The sequence below is a fragment of the Sinocyclocheilus anshuiensis genome, unplaced genomic scaffold, assembly GCF_001515605.1.
Source record: "Sinocyclocheilus anshuiensis isolate Anshui unplaced genomic scaffold, SAMN03320099.WGS_v1.1 scaffold822, whole genome shotgun sequence".
NCBI classification, from domain to species: Eukaryota; Metazoa; Chordata; class Actinopteri; order Cypriniformes; family Cyprinidae; genus Sinocyclocheilus; species Sinocyclocheilus anshuiensis.
The window spans coordinates 1,201,203-1,226,165 of record NW_015539892.1 but is presented as its reverse complement, the minus strand read 5'-3'; the positions used below and the strand labels follow the sequence as shown (position 1 = coordinate 1,226,165).

General features: G+C 37.4%; 1 protein-coding gene across 5 annotated transcripts in view; it reads left to right on the top strand.

The window, feature by feature from the left end:
* The window catches only part of LOC107685823 (receptor-type tyrosine-protein phosphatase T-like), a 116,591-nt gene extending 92,149 nt beyond the window's left edge, over window positions 1-24,442 (top strand). For all 5 annotated transcript variants that reach the window (XM_016482559.1, XM_016482556.1, XM_016482560.1 and 2 more), the window contains 11 exons: window positions 6,121-6,197; window positions 7,860-7,896; window positions 9,142-9,239; window positions 10,217-10,333; window positions 12,864-13,018; window positions 15,791-15,926; window positions 17,663-17,812; window positions 19,019-19,192; window positions 20,527-20,658; window positions 21,712-21,837; window positions 24,228-24,442. In XM_016482559.1, the coding sequence (XP_016338045.1) occupies window positions 6,121-6,197; window positions 7,860-7,896; window positions 9,142-9,239; window positions 10,217-10,333; window positions 12,864-13,018; window positions 15,791-15,926; window positions 17,663-17,812; window positions 19,019-19,192; window positions 20,527-20,658; window positions 21,712-21,837; window positions 24,228-24,395 (1,370 nt within the window). In that variant the 3' untranslated portion in view covers window positions 24,396-24,442. The remainder of the gene's footprint in view (window positions 1-6,120; window positions 6,198-7,859; window positions 7,897-9,141; window positions 9,240-10,216; window positions 10,334-12,863; window positions 13,019-15,790; window positions 15,927-17,662; window positions 17,813-19,018; window positions 19,193-20,526; window positions 20,659-21,711; window positions 21,838-24,227) is intronic.
* The last annotated feature ends 521 nt before the right edge of the window (window positions 24,443-24,963 follow it).

Below are 24,963 nucleotides of genomic sequence, written 5' to 3'. Positions count from 1 at the left end.
TTAGCAAATGGCTGCAATATAACAAAGAGTGAAAAATTGAAGGGGGTCTGAATACTTTCCGTACCCACTGTATATATATATATATATATATATATATATATATATATAGCTTTAATTGATTTTTTTATTTCCGTTTTGGTATTAGTAATTTTAGTACTTCAGCTTTAAGTTTGCCAAGGCAACATTTCTGATTTACGAACACCAACATCACACAATCATCCCATGAAGAGGGATGAAACCCCCAACGGATAACCAACACACATTGGCTCATTATCCAAACTGTCACTCATTTTAACCTGTTAGTATCAATGCCTTTGTGGATCTGAGGTTAAAATATTCAAGGTAAGGCACCTGCTGAATAATAAATGTCCAGGTTGTTAATTTTCATTAGTCTAAACACAGAGGAAAGCGTGTCTTGGTCTTTTAAGTGCTCTGCATGCGTGGATCTGTGTTTCTGGATGAAGACACCTTCTCATTTCTTCTCTCTGAGCTCCTCAAATTCTGACATTTATTCCCTTCACGTAGCGCTGCCAGAATCGTCAGGTTCCCTTGAAGTCTTTGCGGAAAAAATCCTCCTCTGATGTATTGACCAAAGCTGGAGTATTAGCATTCACATGAGCTGTGTAGTGTATTACACTCTCGCTTTTGTTTGTTTGTTAATAGTCATCGATTAATGCTCTTAACCAAGAATAAATACCTAGTCAGATTCATACCTCATTTACATTTAAATGATTAGTCGATTTAGACATCATCAATATTTAGAGGTTGCTCTGTCATAGCTCAGAAAACTCTGTTATGCTTTATTCAAGAATCAACATTTTAATTTGGATGAGAAATGTTTATATTGAAATTCCATTTTTGATTCCAGAAGCACAGCTTTTGTGTGACTTCTAAGTAGAAACATTCAAGAAATGGTAAAGGCCAGCAAAAGTCTCCATTTTACCTCCATTTAATCTCTTTACTGCCTATAAGAAACAAATTGAGATATTAAAGAGTGATGTTTGTATCCTTTAGCTAGTTATATAAACTAATAGGATCACTTCCTTACAAAATGGTGCGAATAACAGATGGAAATTAATTTCTTTAATAAGAATCCTTGCATACGTTACAAAATAGATCCTTTTTATTGCCGTTGGTGCAAATTAACCTTCCGAAATGAATCCCTTTCGGATTAGGATGACATTTGTCCTAACACCAAGCTCTCAAAGCTCATGCGTTCGCATAAACACTTCTGCTTCTTTCTAAACCCCTCTCAGGTATACTTCATGAGCAAAGCGTCTTATCCCAGAGCGGATGGAAATGGATTAAACTGGATTAGAGTACCTCACTCTCATGCTACGAGGTGTGTGCGACAGCACTCGGCCCATTTGACACTGGAAACTCTTTTCTGCCAAGCAGGGATTTAATAGGCTGTTTAGGTGTATAAAGCACTGGGGCCAGCTGACAACACACTGAGGTTCTATAGAAGAGCAGCGGCGAGGACACGGGCTTAAGAGCGCTGATTAAGAGACTGCTGACATTTTGAAGGCGGTACTTTTAAACAGACAAAAGTACCAAGTTGTTCTTTTTGTTTTTACCTTTAGGATGAGATACAAAATGAGAGAGGATTTTTAATGTTACGACTGCACCTGAGATCCACTATGTCTGAGATTTTAGCCTAAAGCTGCATGTGTTTTTTTGTTTGTTTGTTTAATGAATGCATCAGTATGATTAGGCCGATAACAGATGCAGTGGCCTTAGAAAGTATTTGTCAACTGTGATAAGCTTAAAAATGAATGAATTTCATGGCACTAAAATATTTGACTGACCTTGAAAGTCATTGCAAAAATGGTTCAGAAAAGTGAAGTTAGTTTGGAGAAAAGCTTGTGCAGAATTTGTTTGCAGATGCTTCTTCTATATAATTAAATTTCTTTGTCCTTCATTCATTTTCAGGTGGCCACTGTAATTTTAGAACTTTGTTTTTCAATTCACACAGTATATTCTCTTCTCACTTGTCTGCTGTACATTAAAATGTTTCAGTGCCTGATTTCATTTGAATAATGTAAAATATATTGGAACTATTGTGTACAAACAAAATATTTTTGTTGAAAAGCTGCAGTCATACTGGTCATCAACCATAATGAGATAAATAGGTTTTTAAAAATGTGATTAAAATAGATTTTTCATGAATAGTGTCTGCCTGTGCAAAACTTGACACCGCAATACTGTTGTGGATGGGTCCTAGGGCATTGTTATGTGGTTGCTAGAGTGTTCTAGGTGGGTACTAATGTGTTGCCATGCGGTTTTCAGGGGTGTTCTGGATGGTTGCTAGGATGTTGTTAGACGGTCACTAGATTGTTCTGGATGATTTCTAGGGTGTTGCAATGCAGTTGCTAGGATTTTCTGAGTTGTGGTCATTGATATGGGGTTGCTAGGGTGTTGCTATGCAGCTGCTAGGGTGTTCTGGGTTGTGGGTGTTGATATGGGTGTTGCTATCCAGTTGCTAGGGTGTTCTGGGGTGTGGGTGTTGATATGGAGTTGCTAGGGTGTTGCTATGCAGTTATTACTGTGTTCTGGGGTGTGGGTGTTGATATGGGGTTGCTAGGGGGTTGCTATGCAGTTTCTAGGATGTTCTACATGGTGGGTGTTGATATGGGTGTTGCTATGCAGTTGCTAGGGTGTTCTGGGGTGTGGGTGTTGATATGGGGTTGCTAGGGTGTTGCTATGCAGTTACTGTGTTTTGGGGTGTGGGTGTTGATATGGGGCTGCTATGCAGTTGCTAGGGTGTTTTGGGGTGGGGGTGTTGATATGGGGTTGCTAGGGTGTTGCTATGCAGTTGTTACTGTGTTCTGGGGTGTGGGTGTTGATATGGGGTTGCTAGGATGTTGCTATGCAGTTATTACTGTGTTCTGGGGTATGGGTGTTGATATGGGGCTGCTAGGGTGTTGCTATGCAGTTATTACTGTGTTCTGGGGTGTGGGTGTTGATATGGGGTTGCTAGGGTGTTGTTGTGCATTTTTTACTGTGTTCTGGGGTGTTGGTGTTGATATGGGGTTGCTAGGGTGTTGTTGTGCATTTTTTACTGTGTTCTGGGGTGTTGGTGTTGATATGGGGTTGCTAGGGTGTTGCTATGCAGTTGGTATATGGGGCTGCTAGGGTGTTGCTATGCAGTTATTACTGTGTTCTGGGGTGTGGGTGTTGATATGGGGTTGCTGTGTTGTCCTTGGTGGTTGCTGAGGACGTTGCAATTAGGTTTCCAGGGTGTTCTGGGTGGTTTCTAGGACGTTGCTATGGGGTTGTTACAGTGTTGTGTGTGGTCACAAGGACGTTGCTGAGATTTAATTGGGTGTTCTGGGTGGTTGCTAGGGTGTTGCTAAATGTTTGCTTAGGTGTTCTGAGTGATTTCTAGGATGTAGCCATGCAGTTGTTAGAGTGTTCTGGATCATTGCTTACTGGCCCAATTCAAAAGAGCAGCTAGATATGGCTCAGGTCCCCAGTTAAAAAAAGCAGTGTAAAAGTAACTCTAACCCCTTAGAAAAGCAATGGCACAACGATGCTCATTTAACTGCATGACGTGAGGAATCACTGACTCATTTCTGTGGTGCAAGCAGTGCAGAATTAAGACAACTTTGAGGCAAACCCTACTCATCATCATGTCACTGTACCGTCTCTCATACTCATGTCTAAACAGGTGATAATCCAGACATCTGAATAGTTTTGCAGGCTGACTCAGAACTGCTGTACCCATGCATCACGGCACTCTTCTGTAGTCGGGTCATTCTCTCCCAATTAGAGCTTTGTGTCTGGCCCCTCACTGCGGAGAAGATCCCTGCCGAGCACTTGCTGTTATGACAACTGACTCAGTGGCGTCTAATTAGCCCCGTCTCTTTCTCTCGTTCTCTTTCCACATCCCTCCATTTCCCTCTTTTCTGCTTCCCTCACGCATATTCCCTTTCTGGGAGCAGAGAGGTCAGCAGACAGACCAAAGCACCGGTGAGAGACAGCTGATGTTTGTGAGGCGAGCGAGAGAGAAGGAGCAAATAAAGTCTGAAGTTAAAAAAATATATAAGTTGGTGAATTTTGAGCAGGCAGAATAAGAAACGCAGCAGGTTTGGACAGGAAGGAGGGGCTGTCTGAAAGTAAACAACCTTCACGACCCACTTACAGCTCGAGACATGGACCTGCTTCTCCTCGGAACGAAAAAGCGGAAAGACGGAGAGAAATCAGGAGGGATTCTGCGGAGCTGCCTGCCATCAGAGAACATCCGCTGGCTTGGAGTCGACATGCCTCAACAGCGCATTTGCATTCTCCATGTGATCAAAGCAGAACGCCACACGGGTTTGCGGAGCTAGTGTCAGACCTTTCCTCTACCCCTCCTCTCTTTCCGTTTCCACCCTCTTCCCCTTTTCCAGAAGTGTTGTCATAATTGCCAAGACATGCAGCTTCACCTTTCAAGGGTGGAAAGACACAGCACACGTGCTAAACATTAGCAGGTCAAGTGTTTATAGCAAAGGAGAGATGAAGATTGGTGGTGCTGGAGTAATTACATCAATTACATCATTGGCCAACTGTACATCCACTTCGTTGGATGGGAAAATGGTCTCATTCTTATTTTCAATTCCCAGAGTGCAATGCTGAACTTGGGGCACCCGGACTTGAGTTGCTTAGAAACAAAAACCTTTTTAAAAACTGTTCCCCATCATTATAGATATTTAAAAAAAAATTAAAGGGGTCATATGATGCGATTTCAAGTTTTCCTTTCTCTTTGGAGTGTTACAAGCTGTTCGTGAATAGATAAGATCCCTGAAGTTGCAAAGACTAAAGTCTCAAAACCAAAGAGATATTCTTTATCAAAGTTAAGACTCTGCCACACCCCCCTAAAACAGCTCGTTCTAACACGCCCCCACATATCTACCTCACTATGTGCGAATATTTGCATAATGCGCCCAAATGTGCACGCAAAGAAAGAAGGCGTGGTTTCAGTAACCGCAGTTAGTGTTGAAGCAGCCATGTCAGAGAGACGCTGTGTGTTTCTAGGCGAAAGCAAAAGCACTTTATTTGGCCTTCCGAAAGTAGATGCATTTAGGAATCTTTAAGATCACTTACAACAGAACAGCAATGCATTTTATGGACGACCGTTTCATGAACCTAGGAGAGGAGGTAATTCTGACTTTGCTATGACAATCTGGCGCTTCTGAATCAGCGACTGTAAGTATGTTTTGTTACTAGTTTAAGTATTTGCTATTGACTGTTCAAATGCGGAGTTTTGCGCATCGTTTGTGTGTGTGTGTGTGTGTGCGCGCGCGTGCGCATGTGTGTGTGTGTGTGTGAGAGAGAGAGAGAGACAGCATCACATCACAGTAGAGTCAGCTGTCTTAACCGCGGCTTGTGTACTGCATCATTACTGTGTCTGTTCCCCTTTCGGGCTTGAACTGATGTTAAAACTAATGACATTATTTACTGTCTTTACATTTATTTTGAAAGCTGACGCTCGCGATTATGGTAAGGGGCGTTACATTTCCGACGAGTGCTTGTGGTGTTCGGCCAATCACAATGCACTGTGTCAGCTGGCCAATCAGAGCAGACTGCGCTTGTCGGAAGGAGGGACTTTGTAGAAAACGAAGCATTTGAGAAAGGCGGGACATATAGGACCTACAATAATGTACAGTATTTGAAAAAAATTGTGTTTTTTGAACATTAAAGCATGTCAACATATTCTGTTACACCAAATACACAAAATAATTATCTTTAAAAAAGCATCATATGACCCCTTTAAATTGTCTTCCTTATGCAGGAAGTTATGCTGAGGTTTTACAACTGCAAATTAGCAGAAATGTTTGTAGAGTTTGTGATTTTTCTCTGTCCAAAAGTAATTTCACACACAAAACTCCTGCATGGGTAAATGACATTGTGCATACAGTACAGTACAGTACAGTGCAATTTAGGGATGTAACGATTAACCGTGAGCCATATCGAATCGAATCGTGAAATCAAAATTGTGAATCGAATCGAATCGTGAGTAGAGTGAATCATTACATCCCTAGTGCAATTGTTTCCTGGCCAGCTCATGCGTATATAGCTCCCCTTTAAAGTGTATGTGTAACTTTAGACTGGCTCTTCTGTGAATATTTGACCCCACAGATGATCACACTCGTGTCCGACTGCAGCTGCTGGAAGGAGACCCTCACTCTGACTACATAAACGCCAACTATATAGACGTGAGTATGACACATTATACATACATACACATCTTTCTTTTTTTTAAGAAATTCAAATATTATTCGAATATAAATTCAAAAAATATTTATATTCATGAATATACTTTGTTTATATGATATTTATTAACTCATTAATGTTTTATTCAAATGTATTATAAAAATTATAATTAATTACTTTTATTCGGTAAGGACACATTGAATTAATAAAAAGTGACAGTAAAGAAATTTGAAAAGTTACAAAAAAAAAAAAATCTGTCAAATAAATGCCGTTCTTTTAAAGATTCTATTCAGCAAATAATAATAATACGAATAAATATACGTTCCCACAAAATGGATAAACATGGATATTAATGAAATATAAAAAGAAATTTTGCTGATCACCAATTCATCATATTCGAATGATTTCTGAAGGATCATGTGACACTAAAGACTAGAGTAATGATACTGAAAATTCAGCTTTGCATTGCAGGAATAAATTACATTTTAAAATATATTCAAACAGTTTTTTTATTGTAAAAATATTTCACTATTTTACTCTATTTATTACATTTCTAATCAAATAAATGCAGCCTTGGTGGGCATAAGTGACTTCTTTTAAAAGACGAACCCTACATTTTAGAATGGCAGTGTATATTTTCCTTACTTCATGTTAACTAAAACATCAAACAAGCTTCGCATGCTGATAATGAAATAATGATCTGAAAGTTTGAACATAGTATTTATGACAGTAACACTTTAGAATAGAGAGTTTTCCCTGAACAAACTCCTAATTTGCTGCTTATTAATAGTAAGTTAGGTAGTTGTTATGTTTAGGTATGGGGTAGGATTAAGGGATCTAAAATATGGTCATGCAGAATAAGGCAGTAATATGTGCTTTATAAGTACTAATATACAGACAATATGCTAGTAATATGCATGCTAATAAGCAACTAGTTAATGGTGAGAACTGGTCCTTAAAATAAAGTGTTACCTTCATGACCTTTAAAGTCTGTGTATTGTGAAACCACCTTAAAATGTCAGAACAACTTCAGTCTTTGCTGTCAAAGAAGGGCTTAATAGATTAATGCAACATTTATGTGCTATGCTCCTAAGAGCTTTGCTTAAAACGAATGAAGGATACAGGGGATTTCTGCGCTGAGTTTCTGCAAATTATTCTAGCAAATGCTCCATGTCCTCAGCGAGCGACAGCTCAAATGAAAGTGCTTCCTTAGCTGCTCCAAATCCACTAACTTGATCTAAACACCATAATGACACAGTCGATATGATTGTGATCATTACAAAATGGGAAGTAAACACGTGTGGATATGCTTCAGCGCGAGGCTTTTCTCCCTGCAGCAGCTATAATCAGGCCACCCAATCTCATTCCGGATAATAAAACAATTACGGACTCCGTCATACCACAGACCCGGTCGTAAACCGCAGCGGTGCTTTAAAGCCTGACATGTGCAAGGCTACATTGGTCACCAATTTGTTTCACAGTGGTTAAAATGCTAATGAACCCAAGGCGTCAGAAAGGTGAAATTACAATGTCTCATTGAGTGCTGAATCGGATTCAAACAAAGTTTACTTTAAGCGAATTCATTGTTGCATGCGGTTTGTGCAGGTATAAAAATGAGTTTCATTTGAATAATTTTCATCTTCCTTTTTCTTTCTGTTTCCCAGGGCTACCACAGACCAAGGCACTACATAGCCACACAAGGTAATTAACAAAACACATAACAAATGCACAGCATCGGAAAAACCGAAAGAAGTCTTCTGACATGAACACAATCTACACATCTGTCGCTATATCCAAAATATAAAGTATGATTAAGTAGACTATATGTTGGCTTTTGAATGCTAACTAAAAGTAGCGACAGTACTAGTGTACATAGCTTTTCTAGTTTCCAGCATGCATCTGTGAGATATGCTGAGTTGCATTGTTTGTGCATGCAGTTCTATAGTCTAGCGAATTCATTTTGCACTTCATATGCTTCTGATTTATAAATGAGGTTGTTTTTAGCTTTATTGGTTGTATTAGTGTAAAATGTTTGTAAATTAAGTTGAATGTCACCCTATTTGAGATCCTGTTTGTTTTTATGCAAAGTAAGCACTGCTAAATATCAGCATAGCTCTGCTAGAAATGGTATAATTTGTACATATTTAAAAATATATTGCCTCCTTAATCTCAATGTATTTAGCTGTTGTTGTTGTTGTTTTTTTCAGTTATGTTTAGCTTTACTATAGTTTGTGTATCTGCACAGGAGGGAAAAAAAAAGACTTTTTTAGGATTGAACGATTTGAAGAAAAATTTGGGTGTTCAAACATGGATTTACTCTTTACAAGAACCAACTCACACCATAAAGTGAACAGTTTAAAGGAATAGTTCAGAAAAGAACATTTGCTGAAAATGTACTCACCCTCAGGCCATCCAAGGTGTAGATGAGTTTATTTCTTCATCAGAACAGTATAACCCACAATTACTTGGGGATAATTGTGAAGTTTTTATCAGCTGTTTGGACTCTCATTCTGGCGGCACCCATTCACTGCAGAGGATCCATTGGTGAGCTAAATCTTTCCAAATCTGTTCTGATGAAGAAACTCATCTACATCTTGAACAAGCCAATTTTTCTTTCCACTTGCATTTTCATAGGCCACTTTAAAAAAATAATAATAATATTGCAATATTACTATTAGTGCAAAACAAAACAAATAATTAATAAAAATATACTGTAAAATTACAATACAATACTAAGTACTTTAGATTAGTCAACCTGCATTGGTCAGCCATCTTCAAAAGAAAGAACAACCCCATGATATACTAGTGTGGACATTCATGCTGGTCTGTGATGCTCTCTCCCTCAGGGACTGTCTGTGAATCCATAAGCAAACATTGCATCTTATTTCTAGTTGTTTTGTGAGTGTTGCGTGATCTTCTAAATTTGTACCTCCTCCTCTCCTGTAGGGCCCATGCAGGAAACTCTGAGGGATTTCTGGAGGATGATTTGGCAAGAGAATTCTGCCAGTATCGTCATGGTAACCAACCTGGTGGAAGTGGGCAGGGTAGGGTTCTTGTAATTATCTCTTTCCTTAATAAATATCACAGGCTCCTCCAATTGCTACACATTTAACTATGGTCTCCCGGTTAAATGGAGTGTATATATAAATCTGTGAGGTGGGTGTTGGAAGTAACATCTAACAAGAAATCCATGCAAATGTGCAATTTGTTTCCGTATCTCAAAGAATAGAAAATAGCAAGCACAGTCAAAGTTGTTGGTTTAATTCCCTAATCTTAGATGCACTGTAAACTCTTAAAACATACAGGTTCCTTATTGGCATCTATGGTTCCATGAAGAACCTTAATCATCCATAGAACCATTCCATCGGACAAAAGGTTCTTTATAGTGGAAAAAAGGTTCTTTAGATTATTAAAATGTTCTTCACACCAAGAAAAAAATGGTTCTTTTAAGAATGTTTTGCTGAAAAAAAGTTATTCTATGGCATATCTGTGAAAAAAAAAAACTTTTTGAACCTTTATTTTTAAGAGTCTAAACCACTTTGGTGAATCTCACAAAATATGTCAAGAACTCGTGAGCTTGACCCATCAAATAAATGCAAATGAAAACAAAAAATAGTATAACAGGAAGTTGCTTTATATACAAGGGAAACTTTAAGTGAGTGAGTCAAGCATTTTGGAGGACATCCTAAAATCAAGCACAATGATGTGCACAAGTCCTTCACAATATCCCCAACGAGAGCAGTTTGATGTCACGTTGAATATAATTGAGAGGTGTTCAATGATTGGCTCCAGTGAACTCGGACCACAGGGGTTGTTCATTCAGAGATAACATCCTGTCTGACAGGTGGCCAATTACACCTCTCTGTTTTCAAAATGTCATCAGGGACTTGTTTAATAATACAGTTTCTGCAAATGCCAATTTGACTTAGACCTTGCTGTAAAATAGAGTAATACCCAGACAAATTAAGATGCAGGTGTTGTGTAATAATGTGTATGTGTGGGTTCCTATGTGTCCATTAAGGTGAAATGTGTCCGGTATTGGCCTGATGAGACCGAGCTGTATGGAGACATCAAAGTGACGCTGACTGAAACGGAGCCTCTTGCAGAATATGTGATCAGGACTTTTACTGTTCAGAAGGTAAAAACCCATCTGCACTCATATGAGATGTCTCAGTTTGTTCTTTTTCATTGCTCGGGTGTTCTCGGTTTCCTTGTATCAGTTTACATGCAAATGCTTCTAAAATGGAATTTTCTAAAATTCCATGTAATATGCCTGCATGTAATGTAAGGGAAAATGTACATCCAGCTGGTTGGGGTCTTGTATGACCCTGAAGGGGGTTATTCTGTGATAACAACCGGCTGGATGTACATTATCCCGCGTATTACACAGCTACTTGCCACATAATTAAATAATTAGACACAAAATATTGATTTGAGTTTAAATATTTGAACGCAAATCTTCCGTGAAGACAGCAGTTGTGAGCAAGCGGCAAGTTCAAACTAGACGGACATTTAAGGGATACGGTGCAGTCAAACCACTTATTACATGACATTTCACCACATAAATAATTAAGGCGATAAAAGATATTTAAGATGAAAATGTTTTAAAATCTTACCAGTTTGTTAGTTATATATTATAATCCATTACAGTGTGCAAAACAATCGTCGCAAAATGGAAGCAGCTACGTTTGTATGAAACGAGAGAGCGATACCAGGATGACATAATTAAATAATTGTACACATAATATTGAATTGAGTTGTAATATTTTATTAGCTAACCAAACGCAAAGCTTCCACCAAGAAAAGCTGTTCTTAGCAAGTGTACACACATATATAATACATATATAAGTAATTTTAAAAAATTATATTTTAAAATTATTTTTTAACTGTTTCTCAAGTACATTACAAAAAAAAAACTTTTTAGCACTCTCTGCATGCATCTCTTTGTTCAGTCTCATGTTCATCCATACCATATGAACCATCAGCTTGTGTTTAAGCCCATAATGCATCTCTCACTCAATCACTTGTATTGTTCTTATCATTCAGGAACAGCTTGAAGTCAGATCATGCATAAATTAAAAAAACATAACCACAATGTTCTAACAAACAAACTTTATGAGATCTTAACATAAGCCAACAGACAATATTTTGCAACGAACGCAAATGGCAAAAAAAAAAAGCTCTTAGGAGCGGGTAGAGTTTTGTTGTTGAGTGTTGTAATCCAAACGGAACAGATGTAGGGAAGCTTTGATAGTGGGAGAAATTAGTGTTTGGGAGTCGTTTTTGAGGGGGAGAATGCAGTATGGAACAGCATGTCATCAGCAACTTTCTTAAATCACTCAATCCATCTGTCTCACGAGGCTGCTGCCTTTCAAACGCTTCCTCAACTTTGAAAGAGAGTTGTTAGGGTACATCCTCCTCTCGCCGCATAGTTGTGCTTCATAATGAGTGGGAGCAGAAAATGACTAGAGATGTTTTCTGGTTTCTCTTAGACAGCAATGAGATCAAATGGATATCAAACAGGGACTTTTGCTTAAGTCTCCTGATTCTCAGATGTTTAAATGTAATGAAAACATGTCTGGGCCACATTTCATCTCAAAAACAAACAAAAAAAACTACATTTTTAAAAGTTAATATAAATTGTATTTTTAGATTGTATATTTATATATTAGTGTATTATATATATATTATATTTCATAAATTATATATTGCATTAGGAAATGAAACCTAATTTTAGGACCATTAAGGGTGTTTGTTTGTTTTTGCATTGTGTCACAATTAAGGACACCCCCACCCCCCCCACCGATTTTCTTTCATTGAAAAAAATGTATTTATTTATTTACTTATTTATTTACATGTTCCTCTTGGAGAGATCTGTGACACAAATCCCACATACTGTAGTATTCTAGATTTCAAGAGTGTCGTGGTCAAATGTTATGAAAGGTGTTATTAATATTCAGCTTTAGATGGATTAGTTAACTCTTCCTTAAGACCATTTTTGAGTGTTCTTATGTATCTAGGTATGGATTGCATTTATGGATTTCAATTGTTGAACATCAGAGAGACTTCTGTTTTTTTTTTCCGTTACCTCTCGTCATCTATAGCAGCTCAGTTACACACACACTCTCCAGACACACACACAAGCTGCATTAAACGCCTACACAGGTCCTCGCATGGTGGTATCAGCACCTCCAGGCATGGATTATGCCGCTCTTAATCCCAAATTATAATTAAAAGCTTATCAGAGCATTAAGTGTTAGTAAGTAAATAAATGTTTCTACTGTAACACAACACGGTGTGTGAAAAGCCACAGCGCTCACACAGATCGAACCACATGTGTAGTTGTGCAGTGGTTCGGACACTGACCATGAGGCCCTGACTGACATTTCATCATATTTTCTGCACAAATTTTAGGGAAGATCACAAAGTTCTAAAAGTTATTTTGTTTTGCTGTCCATAATGTTGTGGCCATGGTATCATGGTATTTAAACTGTATACACTCACAAAAAAAAAAATAATAATAAAAAAAACTACATGGTGTTGATTGTTATTGACATGCATTTATTGGGTCTTGTAATCCTAGCCATCTTCTACCATGATCACCTGCCTCTTACCCTCAGATGATGACACCTGTTGATATTAAGATCACCACATGCTCCTGTTTGCAGAAGGGTCACCATGAGATTCGAGAAATCCGGCAGTTCCATTTCACCAGCTGGCCTGATCATGGTGTTCCCTGCTACGCCACAGGCCTGCTGGGCTTCATCCGCCAGGTCAAGTTCCTCAATGCTCCAGACGCAGGACCCATCGCGGTACACTGCAGGTGCGCTCTTATCTAAACCTCTCTTGCATTTACTTCCTTATGTCCCTTTCTCACTCTTCTGACATACATTTATTATAAGTCAAAGGTTCTGGTTTGAAGCTGGACTCATGGTGTGATTATGAATCTACGGTGAGAGGTCTGTTGATTATTTAGAATTGTAGAATAAATGCTAGGTAGTTACTAGGGTTTTTTGAAGGTTGCTTACTGGCTAAAGTCAAAAGAGCCCATCCACTAGTGTTATTGCTATTGCTAAAACTATTAAACTATTAAAAATAAATTTTCATTAATTGAAAGAGCTGAAATAAAAATAAAATGAAAATATTACATATTACAACTTTAAAAACTAGAAGTGTTGTCTTGGCAACTAACTGAAATAAATAAGATGAAATGCTACAGTTACTACAACTAAAACTGAAACTAAATAAAAATTAAATATTAATTAGAAAATTATAAAAATGACAAAATTATGAAAAATTAAAATGAAAACTGAAAATATATATATTTTTTAAAGTTATTAATAAATATTATAATGGTTTTACAAATAATACTAAAAACTGCCACCCACAAGTGTTTAGAATGTTCTGGTCTCTCTATGTGATCTTGTAGATGATATTTATATGCTGATGTTAAATTCCACCCTACAAACATTGCCCTTCAGAAGGTCTTTCACCATCATTTACTGATAAATGAGAGCATGTCACATGAGTCTTTAGTAAGAGAGTAGAGTGAATCGAAACCGCTGTGAAATTAGGTGAATGCATTGATTGCGTTAAATGTATTTAAACATATTTATGTTATCTCAAACGTTTGGCAGTCCAGATGAGCACTTGCTGGGCAGCATAACTAACTTCTCATGTAACAAGTAAAAGAACCCAGGGAGGTAGAAGAGAAGATGATCTTCACACTCACATTCTCACACTAACGTAGGACGCTTCAGCACATGGATAGACATTCACCCATGAATCTGTCCACAACATGCCCACGTCGTGCTCACAGATGGATGCACGGCTAGACAGACTCGCTCTCACAATTGTGGGGAGTAATTGGGGGCCGTGTGGGAAGAAGGTTTGAGAATGAAAGGTGACAGCAGGAGACTGTGAAGTGGCAGTGTAAATTTGCAGTCGGCCCTGCAATCCCAGAGACGAAGCAGATGTGACAAAGAAACTTTCAGAGCGGATTAGCCCAAGTGTCAAGTGCTCGTGGTGCAGAGATTAAGATTTTGATTCAAGCAATAGTTTTTCAGAACATTCCAAATGTTCCTTCTTACTTGCATGAAACACAAAATGAGTTTTAGCAGAATGTCCTTGCAGCTCGCGGGGTTAAAGTCAGTAATAGGATATGTGAGCACCAATAATGTTGGTCACTGTCATCAAACCTGACACAACACAAACTGACGTACCATATTTAACTGTAATGTACAAAAGTAAAAAAAAATAATAATAATAATTTGAGATCTATAGTGGAGGGGAAGATTACCAGTGAATAACATTACATTTTGGACTGTTTCCAACGCAAAATTATCATATGACATCTGAGGACTTACAGTGTACGAGTAATATAGTTCATTTAAGAAGCTCTGTTGTCATTTTTGAGGTTTCTTTGTGTGTAATTTTTGCCAATTTGATTAAAAACCGTGTTGCATATGTTAATCCTGTAAAGCCTGACATATTAAATGAAGGACTTACAGTGTACGAGTAATATAGTTCATTTAAGAAGCTCTGTTGTCATTTTTGAGGTTTCTTTGTGTGTAATTTTTGCCAATTTGATTAAAAACAGTGTTGCATATGTTAATCCTGTAAAGCCTGACATATTAAATGTCAGAACATTTTTTTTTTAATGAAACAGTGTTTTGAAACAAGACAAAGTCTAAAACAATATAAAACAGTGAGATCGTTATATCAGTATAGCAGACTACTTACATAAAATGCATAGAAATATCTGTAGTTTTATGATCAAAGCTCTGTAGTTTATATTATAGGGGGGAAAACATATAATGCAATGCAATACTGTACGTTAATGATTGTTGCTTCAGTCCAGTACATGTTCATCTTGAAATATTACTAACAATATCAAACGTATTCTTATGTTTACTTTATAAAAATCTGTATATTTATTTCACAAGATTTCAAGGCAAAGGAAGAACCACGACCTGAAGAGAGACATATTCACTATTATACTAAAAGGCATTTTACTTGCTAAAAAGCATAAACTATCAATTTAGGCGACAGAAGGCATGTAGTAGAATGTGTACAACTGTTTCTTTTTTTTTTCTTTTAGAAAAGTTTTGATCATGTAGATCATTTAGAAGCCTTAGAAATTTGAGTATCAGTTACGATGAATATCAATTATGATACAGTATTCTTATAACTTATGGTAATTTGGGGATGATGATAATAGTGTATGAATGACTGAGGATGTGAGGTGTAAAGGACATCCTCCCTGTCTCTCCCTCTCCGTCCCTTGCTTTCTTTTTGTCAGTTGTTTACCGCTCGCACCATTAATCACCGTCGGCCAATCTGTGACACCGTGGAGTTGCTCTGTATTTGTGTGTGTGTGTGAGTGTCGTTTTAGAGTGACTGATGGCACATCTTCTGTCCATGCTCTCTCACACACACAAGTATCTTGGTCTGCCAGAACCTTGTTTTCGTAACACCATTCGTAACAATATAGATATTACACAACACATTCATAAGATAGATAGATAGATAGATAGATAGATAGATCGTGCATTCAAAAGCCTCACATAAACCTGTTTTGGTGTAATTTCCGCAGTGCTGGTGCTGGAAGAACAGGCTGCTTCATTGCAGTGGACATTATGTTGGACATGGCAGAGAGTGAGGGTGTGGTGGACATCTTCAACTGCATCAGAGAGCTGCGCTCACAGAGAGTCAACATGGTCCAGACGGAGGTGAGCAGAATGCACCTTACTGCCTGTTCAGCTTCATTCAGGCAGCCAGATTATGCACAGCCTATATACTCACTCATTTGCTCATTCATCCATATATTAAATGATTCACTCACACACGCAGTCATTTACTAACCCATTCACTAGTTTACTTACTTCTCAATCACGCCCTCAGAACCTCACTCATACTCACATAGCCTTCTACTAAGCTCTCCAGTCTGTGAATATGATATTGAAGCCATCTGTTTTCAGTTTAAAACTTAGATAACCTTTCTCTTCCCTACATTAATCTCCACACTGTAACATTAGAACAGCCAGAACAAGAAATTGCCTTGGCTTTGACAGGCAGATCCCCTACCCAGAATTTACTGGATGTTGGAATTCAAAGTCATGCCCCCTAGTGGTGGATGAAAATTCGTTCTTTTTTTGAAAACCATTCAAGCATTTGATGTGAAAACCCATTGTGCTGAATTATTTAGTACAATTATGAATTATTATTTTATTATTTATAATAATAAATTATTGTTGTTTAAATAATAATAATTATTAGAATTATTATTATTTATGCTCACTAAATAACACACTATATCAAGTCAACATGCCATTTTATTCGATCCATTCTAATATTACATGTTTTTTGCGATGAGGACAGCATGCTTTAAAAGACTAACACTAAACACAGTGGTGGTGATAATGGTTTCTGGGAGGCAATTTGTGTCAGCCTGCAGCTCCATTCAAAGCTAATCCTCTGCAGACACAACACACAGCAATTAATCTTTTAAAAGGCTTTTTCCTCGTCTTTTGTCCTCAGCCCTACGCAGAAGTGCTCACCAGGTTATGGAGTGATAGGTACGAGAGGTCAGCTCAGCTTGACTTTAGTTTAGCATGGATCAAAGGCCTACATTAACATTCAAACCTTTAAGCCGGAGGCATTGTTGAGTTAAAATATGGATAATTCCGTCTCATATTCAGGGCCGGGGTTTAAGAAGGAGTTTAATATTAGCTGCAGGATGGGGATGGTGCTTTGAGTGCCCCCTTGATCTTATTTTTAAGGCCGCAGTTGGAACGGTTTTGGGGGACGTTGCTGTCACCGCAGGATTTCGGCATCAGAAGCTGCAACGCTGTAATCCATGTAAAACATCCCTTAGGCTGGAGTCATTTCGCCATCAGCAAATTGTGCTTCATGCATCAATGTTCATGCACCGCTCTCATACTGACATTTGTGGGGAGTATCAACTCCATATTTCCCTGATGATTTGCTATGATGCTGTGCGGCGATCACTTTCAACTTGAGCTCAGGCTTTTTAAACGTATGTGTTTGGATGTTCATGAATTATGTAGATTGGCTGGTTTGAAGATGTAAAAGTTTAAGTCAAGCCCTTAATTATTTTAGAGCTGTGATTATTGTTTTTATTATTAAAAAAGGCGCTAAAATGCCAAAGGGATGTTTCCTCAAGTGGCCTACAAGCTACCAGCTGTCTGAATAATTTTTAATCAGCAAGAAAATTAAAAGTGACTTCAATAGGGTTGAATTGTAAATCTGATATTGCATTACATTTAAATATTAAACTGGTTAAAAGAAATTAAACTATGTTTTTTAGAACACACACACACACATAAAGGTATAAAGACGACCGTTCAGATGTTTTTTTTTATGTTTTTGAAAGAAGTGTTTCATGGTAAGACATCCACAGTATTGGACATAGAGAATGTTGATCTCTGTCTCTCTCTCTCTGCAGGAGCAGTATGTGTTTGTGCATGATGCCATACTGGAAGCATGTTTGTGTGGGAACACGGCTATCCCAGTGTGTGAATTCAGAGCCATCTACTACAACATCAGCAGACTGGACCCTCAGACCAACTCCAGCCAGATCAAAGATGAGTTTCAGGTGAGCAGTCTACACAAATGGATTGTTTTTTTCTTATGTAGATTGCTTCTAAAATGTGACCATACCATCAGTACAACAGTTAACGCTTTGCACAGCAAAACAATAAGTGAATTAATATGTCCAGAGGGAAATTGCTCTTTCATAGCCCAGGAGACACAAATGAGACAATTACAGACATGCAGTAAAAGTAAAGACCTAAAACATTATTGTGGATAGCATACCTCAGATCATTTAGTCTTTGAAGAACTTGAAGAAAAATGTTTGAGTTCATAGTGAGATTTGATTTCAGACTTTGAGCACAATCTGTGACACTATAGAAATCTGATTTCTCAGTAGATCAACCTCCATTTGCTCATCATTCAATCTCATTACAGTCTAGGAGCAAATGAGATACTAAAGAGAATCTTAAAAACAGTAGGAACATACATTTTTTTAATCTTCATGCTTTGTGTTCCTGCAGCTACACGAGTAGCCCACGTGGAAGCCTAATTTACTGAATCCTCCAAAGTCTTTGCTTTCGATTGGTAGTCCTCTATTATGGCTGAAGGCCTCACAGCTATATTTCTAACAACTTTATCAATCTCTCTGGTGTGATTTCATCTTGATTACTCAGAAATTCGAAGCGCTTTTGAATAAGTCAATCGGCAAAGTGCTGCGGCGTCCTTAACGCATTTAGATGAGACAGGTGAGTAAAGACACCGTGACTCAAACGTCAAGGGAGAAAGCATTTCTTTACAAGCCATCGGCGAACTGCTAGAGCCTCATAAAGCCCAGAGCTGAGCTATTTCTTTTCATGGTGCCTTTCTGTTTTGTATTCCCTGTGAAATGAGCGAGCCACTACCGTCTGAGGGGGAAGCAAAGCTTCAGATCTGTGAGGTGTCTCATAAAATATGATGAATATGTTTCTATCGTTCTTTCCTCCCAGATCTTTCGTTTTCTATCTAGCGCTGCATCTTTCTCTGTTGTAAGCTATTTTTCACTGTCTGTCTCTCTCCCTCAACGTCTCTGTTCTTCAGTATGTCTTATACATAAGTAATGACTGACCAGTTTGCTAAAATATTTGCATTGCTTGTGGTTGGACCAGCAGTGCGAGCGGAATTGGTTTTTATAAAGGCACCATTTTTCCCCAAGTAAGACCAAGAGCAGCCTAATGTTCTTCTATGTTTTAAAGGTGTATGTTACAGTCCTTCATGTCTTCTTCTTCAGACTCTGAATATAGTGACACCGCGTGTCCGTCCGGAGGACTGCAGCGTAGGTCTGCTCCCGCGTAACCACGATAAGAACCGCAGCATGGACGTCCTCGCGGTGGACCGCTGCCTGCCTTTCCTCATTTCTGTTGATGGCGAGTCTAGCAATTACATCAATGCAGCACTGATGGATGTAAGTTTGATCGCTTTTGTTAGAGGTCACCTGGCCTACTTTGTTTAATGTAAAAATCTAGTATAGTTACATTGTTGTCAATCTTGCATTGAACTTTAAAGGGGTCATATTACATATTTTTCCACTGATAATACACCCAAACATAATTTGTAATTTCATAATTTAGTCATTTTAGTCAGAATTTAGATATTCATTCATTTTGCATCCTCTTTCCAACACTTAGGATTAAACGGGCCATTTTTTTTAAACTATAAGAGGAGCGTTCACAATGAACACAAATAAATTGCTGGCGCTTGCCATTTTGCTGTACTTTTGTTTGCAGGTCTTTGCTGTCTGTACTCTATGGAGAAACTGCTTTTAAAATGTAGCTTGAAGCTACAGGCTACTTGTAATTTAAAGTAATTAAATTAGAATCAATCTACTCTTTTGAAAAGGAAGTCAGCTATAAGCTGCTAACAAGTAGCTAGCTATATTAAAGTTACTTAAAAGACACAAAGGGTTTTGAGTGAATAAACTCAAATAGAATGATAATTTCAAACTGTGACATCAAAATGTACACTATATACAACTAAAAAACTAAACATTTTGCAATAAAAGACTTAAAATGCCATGCAGGGACTTTCAATCTAATCATTTTCAGTGTGTTCATTTACAAGGATGTTTAAACAAACTGGAATAAATGAATGACTGGAATTAACTGGAATAAATGAATGATAAATTAATAAATGAATTTAAATAAATCGGATTTTCCAATGTTACATATCAGAGGAGCATTTAGAATTAACTGATTCACTCGCATGAATCAGACTTCAATCAGATCAGTGCAACATACATCTTGAGACAGATGACTGAGATTGATATTAAAAGCATAGATGTAGAGTTTTTTGTGCTAATTTTTGTTTGCATAGCTTCATGAATTTGATCAGAGTACATGATTAGATCACATCTCCGTAATCTCCACACATAGATCATAATCACACTCGTACCGTAAACCAGCATCTTCACGCAGCATCCAAAAAGGACAATCAAGACAGAAGACACACACCTCAGATAAAGAACAACAAGATGAAAAAAAGAAGATAAGCAGCCAAATGAAATGAACGGCCGACCCGTGCTAGCAGAGCGTGTGTGTTTGTCTCAAACGAAGCCTCTGCAGTCCTTGTCAATGGATCCCTTGGCAAGGTTATCACTCCGTCTCTGTGTTCCTGTCCCTCTGCAGGTCTCCGTTTAGTTTCGGTCATTACACATGTGAGGCACGTTGGGATGTGTTGGGTTCAGGCACATCTTCAGTGCTGGAAGGAAGAGTTAACTTGTTCTCTTATTGATTGTCTTAGAGCCACAAACAGCCGGCGGCGTTCATCGTAACGCAGCACCCTCTGCCCAACACTGTGGCCGACTTCTGGAGGCTAGTGTTCGACTACAACTGCTCCACTATTGTGATGCTGAATGAAATGGATGCTGCACAGGTATGTGAAGTGCTTGACCCTCACCTCCATTTGTTATCTATTGCAATTGGATGTTGGAAGATGGGATTTAATTACTGAAATAAATGAACTTTTCCATGACATTCTAATTTATTGAGATGCACCTGTATATAAAGTGTACGCTACCATTCAAAAGTTTGGGCTCTTTTTTTTATTTTTTACAGAAATGAATGCATTTATTCAGCAAGCACACAATATATTGATCAAAGGTTTTACATTATTGATCAAATAAATGCTGTTCTTTTGAACCTTCTATTCATTAAAGAATTCTAAAAAAAAGGATTCTACAAAAATATTAAGCAGCACAACCATTTTCAACATTGGTAATAAGAAGAAATGTTTTTTGAGCAGCAAATCAGCATATTTGAATGATTTCTGAAGGATCATGTGACACTGAAGGCTGGAGTAATGATGCTGAAAATTCAGCTTTGCCAATAATAATAAATTGCCTTTTAAAATATATTCAAATATACAGTAAAACAGCCACATTAATTGTAATAACATTTCACAATATTGCTGTTTTTACTAAATTTTTGATTAAATAAATTTAGCCTTGTTGAGCATAAAATAGTACAAACCCCAAACTTTTAAATGGTAGTGTATATATGAAATATAACTAATATAATTTTTTTTTAAATGATGCAGCTTTTTTTATAACATAACCTTTTTTCCAGAAATGTCAGAAAAGTTATAAATTAGATGTTTCAGTTGTTTAGTTTCAATAAATGGTCTTTTTTCACTTGGGTGGAAGATTGGAGTTCTGAAAGTTACAGTATATTTTTATATTCTTTTATCTGAGAAGATCGAGGGAAATTTGATTCGTCATAATGTGGCTCATTTAAGTTTGAGTAAGTAAGAGATCATTGGAACAGATTTCTTTGGCACACTGCAATTTGAGTTCAGATTAGTGGACTTTAGAATTATTGAGTTATTTCCATTTTCTCTTGCACTCTTTAGATTTCAAAGTACATTGAGTCACGTTGTCTGGATGTGAACTTCTGTACTGATTTGCTGTCATTCTCTCCCTCGCTGCAGCTCTGCATGCAGTACTGGCCAGAAAAAGGCTCCTGCTGCTACGGCCCCATTCAGGCTGAATTCATCTCCGCTGACATTGACGAGGACATTATCAATCGCATTTTTAGGATCTGTAACATGGCACGGGTAAGTGGGGTCAGTGGACAGGGAAAGGGAATAGTGTTTAGTGGCTCTTTACGAGTGACTGAGGCAGAAATGTGTTCATTGATTTTCCTCTCACACTATGTCATTTGATCCTTTGTTGATCCACAGACTCCAACCAGGTCTGTGCTTTTTTGTCCCCAGACCAGGGTGCACATTTTATATATACACTACTGTTCAAAGGTTTTTATTGTATTGTTCAAAGTTGTTGTTTTTTTTATGTTTTTGAATCAAGTTCCTTATGCTCACGGAGGCTGCATTTATTCGATCAAAAATACAGTAAACCACAATATTGTGAAGTATTATTACAATTTAAAATAACTATTTTCTATTTGAATATGTTTTAATATGTAATTTATTTCTGTAATGACAAAACTGAATTTTCAGCAGGTATTACTCCAGTCTTCAATCAAATGATCCTTCAGAAATCATGATTTGATGCTCAAGAAGCATTTTTTTTTTATCAACATCGAAAACAGTTGTTCTGCTTAATATTTTTGCAGAAACTGTGATACATATGAACCCAGTCCATAAATTGTTTTTACAAGCAACATTTCAAAGATAAGTTTAAAAGTTAGTGTGTATTTTTACTTGCTGCTAAATAGATGATTGTGAACAGGTCACGTTCACATGAGGAGAATCCATAACAACAGCTGCTCAAATTATTCTTGTCAAATGAGTGCTGTCAAAAGCAGTTAACAAACGTTAATCTGTAGTGTTTCTTTGCCATTAGCTTCACCTTATTGAAGTGAATAAAATATTGATGGTTTTCAAACAGGTGCCCTGATGATGAACCTCGACAGATTAGCTTGTTGAACCCCCTGAAACTCCTCGTGTACTTTGTGCTCGGTGTCAATCCATCCTTACTGTGACTCGCTAAAATAAAACTGCTTTTTGGAAGCAAAAATTCACTTAAGTCACTTTGATTTGACTCCTAATGTGACAGTAAATCAACAGCAGCTGAGATTATGACCCTGAGTTAGTGAAGTGAGAAATTATGTTAAGCTTAAAAGAGACCACAACTCTATAGTCCTTCTCAATCCACATGATTTCAACACTCAGCACATCGCATGCATCTTTGAATGTGATGCCAGACACATATGCATGAGCACAATAATCACATAAATATTTGACCACCATCCTGCCACAGCTGATATAAGCCATGGATGGGTTTTGTGCAGTTTTTCTTCTTTTCCATGTGAGTTATCTTGAGCTTTCTGTTCGTGCACATTAGCAGTCATTACTGAAGCTTGACGTGTTTCAAACGTCAAACGTTTCAGAAGACTCATCCCACCTCCTCTTGCTTCCCTTCTCTTTTCTTCCCCCTCTTTCTCTTTAACCGCCGGTGACATGCGAGGTTTACCAGTAGCTAATCAGTGCAGGCGCAGCATAGCGGCACAAAATAAATAAGTGCCACAGCATCACAGATTTACCATGAAATGGCTCCATCGATGGCAAATTGTGTGTAATATGACTCTCATTTAGCTGATCCGGTCTTAGTCTTCAGCTGACATCTCTGTTTGCTTTCGCTTCTGTCTGATTTATTTTTTTGCTTTTCATTGTCACTGCAAGAATCGGAGGTACTGTGAATGTGTATATATATATATATATATATGTAGACAAAATAGTTACAATCATTTTCCAAACCAACTTTCAGTTTCAGTCAATAGTTGTTATCCAGTACACTAAAAAATTGGTGTAGAAACCATTTTTACTCGGAAATTGTAAATGTCACCATTAATTACAAAAGCTGCAACACATATAATTAATAATATTATTAATGTAGAAAGACAGTATAATAGTATTTTCTTGCGAAACATACTCCAATAATAATTTTTATTAGTGCTGTCAAATGATTAATCGCATCCAAAATAAGTTTTTCTTTTCACAATATATATGTGTATACTGTACATATTTACTATGTATATATAAATACAAACACATGCATATATATATTTATGAAAAATATGTTGTTTATATATTAAATATATTTATATATAATATAAAATATAAGAATATAAATGTATATACATGTAAATATTTTCAAAATACATACTGTATGTGTGTGTATTTATATATACATAATAAATATACACAGTACACAAACATATATTATGTAAACAAAAACTTTTATTTTGGATGCGATTAATCGCGATTAATCGTTTGACAACACTAATTTTTATTAACAATTTTAATAAAATTAATGTGAATAGCAGCTCAGATAATTAGTTCTAGGACGAATTTGAGAAATGTTTTAGTTCATATTGAGATCTTTAATTTGGCTTGCAGACTTATTTTGTCACTTTGTGAAACATGAGTTAACATGAATGTTTTCTGGATAAATGTTCTCAAAACATCTCCTGTTCTGCTTCCAGCCTCAAGACGGCTACCGTCTGGTCCAACATTTCCAGTATATTGGTTGGCCAGCGTACAGAGACACGCCGCTGTCCAAACGCTCCATTCTGCAGCTGGTCAGACGACTGGCCAAGTGGCAGGAGCAGTATGACGGAGGAGACGGACGCACGGTGGTCCACTGTCTGTGAGTGTGACCTCCACAACACCAGCTCCATCACAACACAAAGCTGTTATACATAAACCCATAAACGTTAACAAATGAATGAATGAGTCTTGCTTGGAGAAACCCTGTGATGAGCAGATTGGACAATATTAATAGACACATAGCAAAACACATAGCAGGATAATATTGTGGTGTGTGCAGTATAAACCTGGGCCCGTATTCACAAAACATTTTATCTTACCACTAAGAGTTCTCCTAAATAGCAGTAAAAGTTTTTAGCTAAGAGTTTTCTCTTAAAACCTATTCAGAAAGCTGCTGAGACAAACTTTTACTAAAGAATAGAGAGAAGTCTAAGAGTAAGGGCGGGGTTGACCTTGTTGCTATGGATGATGTCAGCATACTTACTATGCACACAGTGATTGGCTGATAGAAATATTGTAGAGCGCAATATTATGTTGCCATATTCAAATAATGGTTTTAAAATAAAAATGTTAATTGCCACATTCAAATAAAGATTTTAAAATGCAGGCAAAATGCAAGTGTCACTAATTAAACAAGTAGGCTATATATTCAGCTAATTGTCAGCCTCTTAT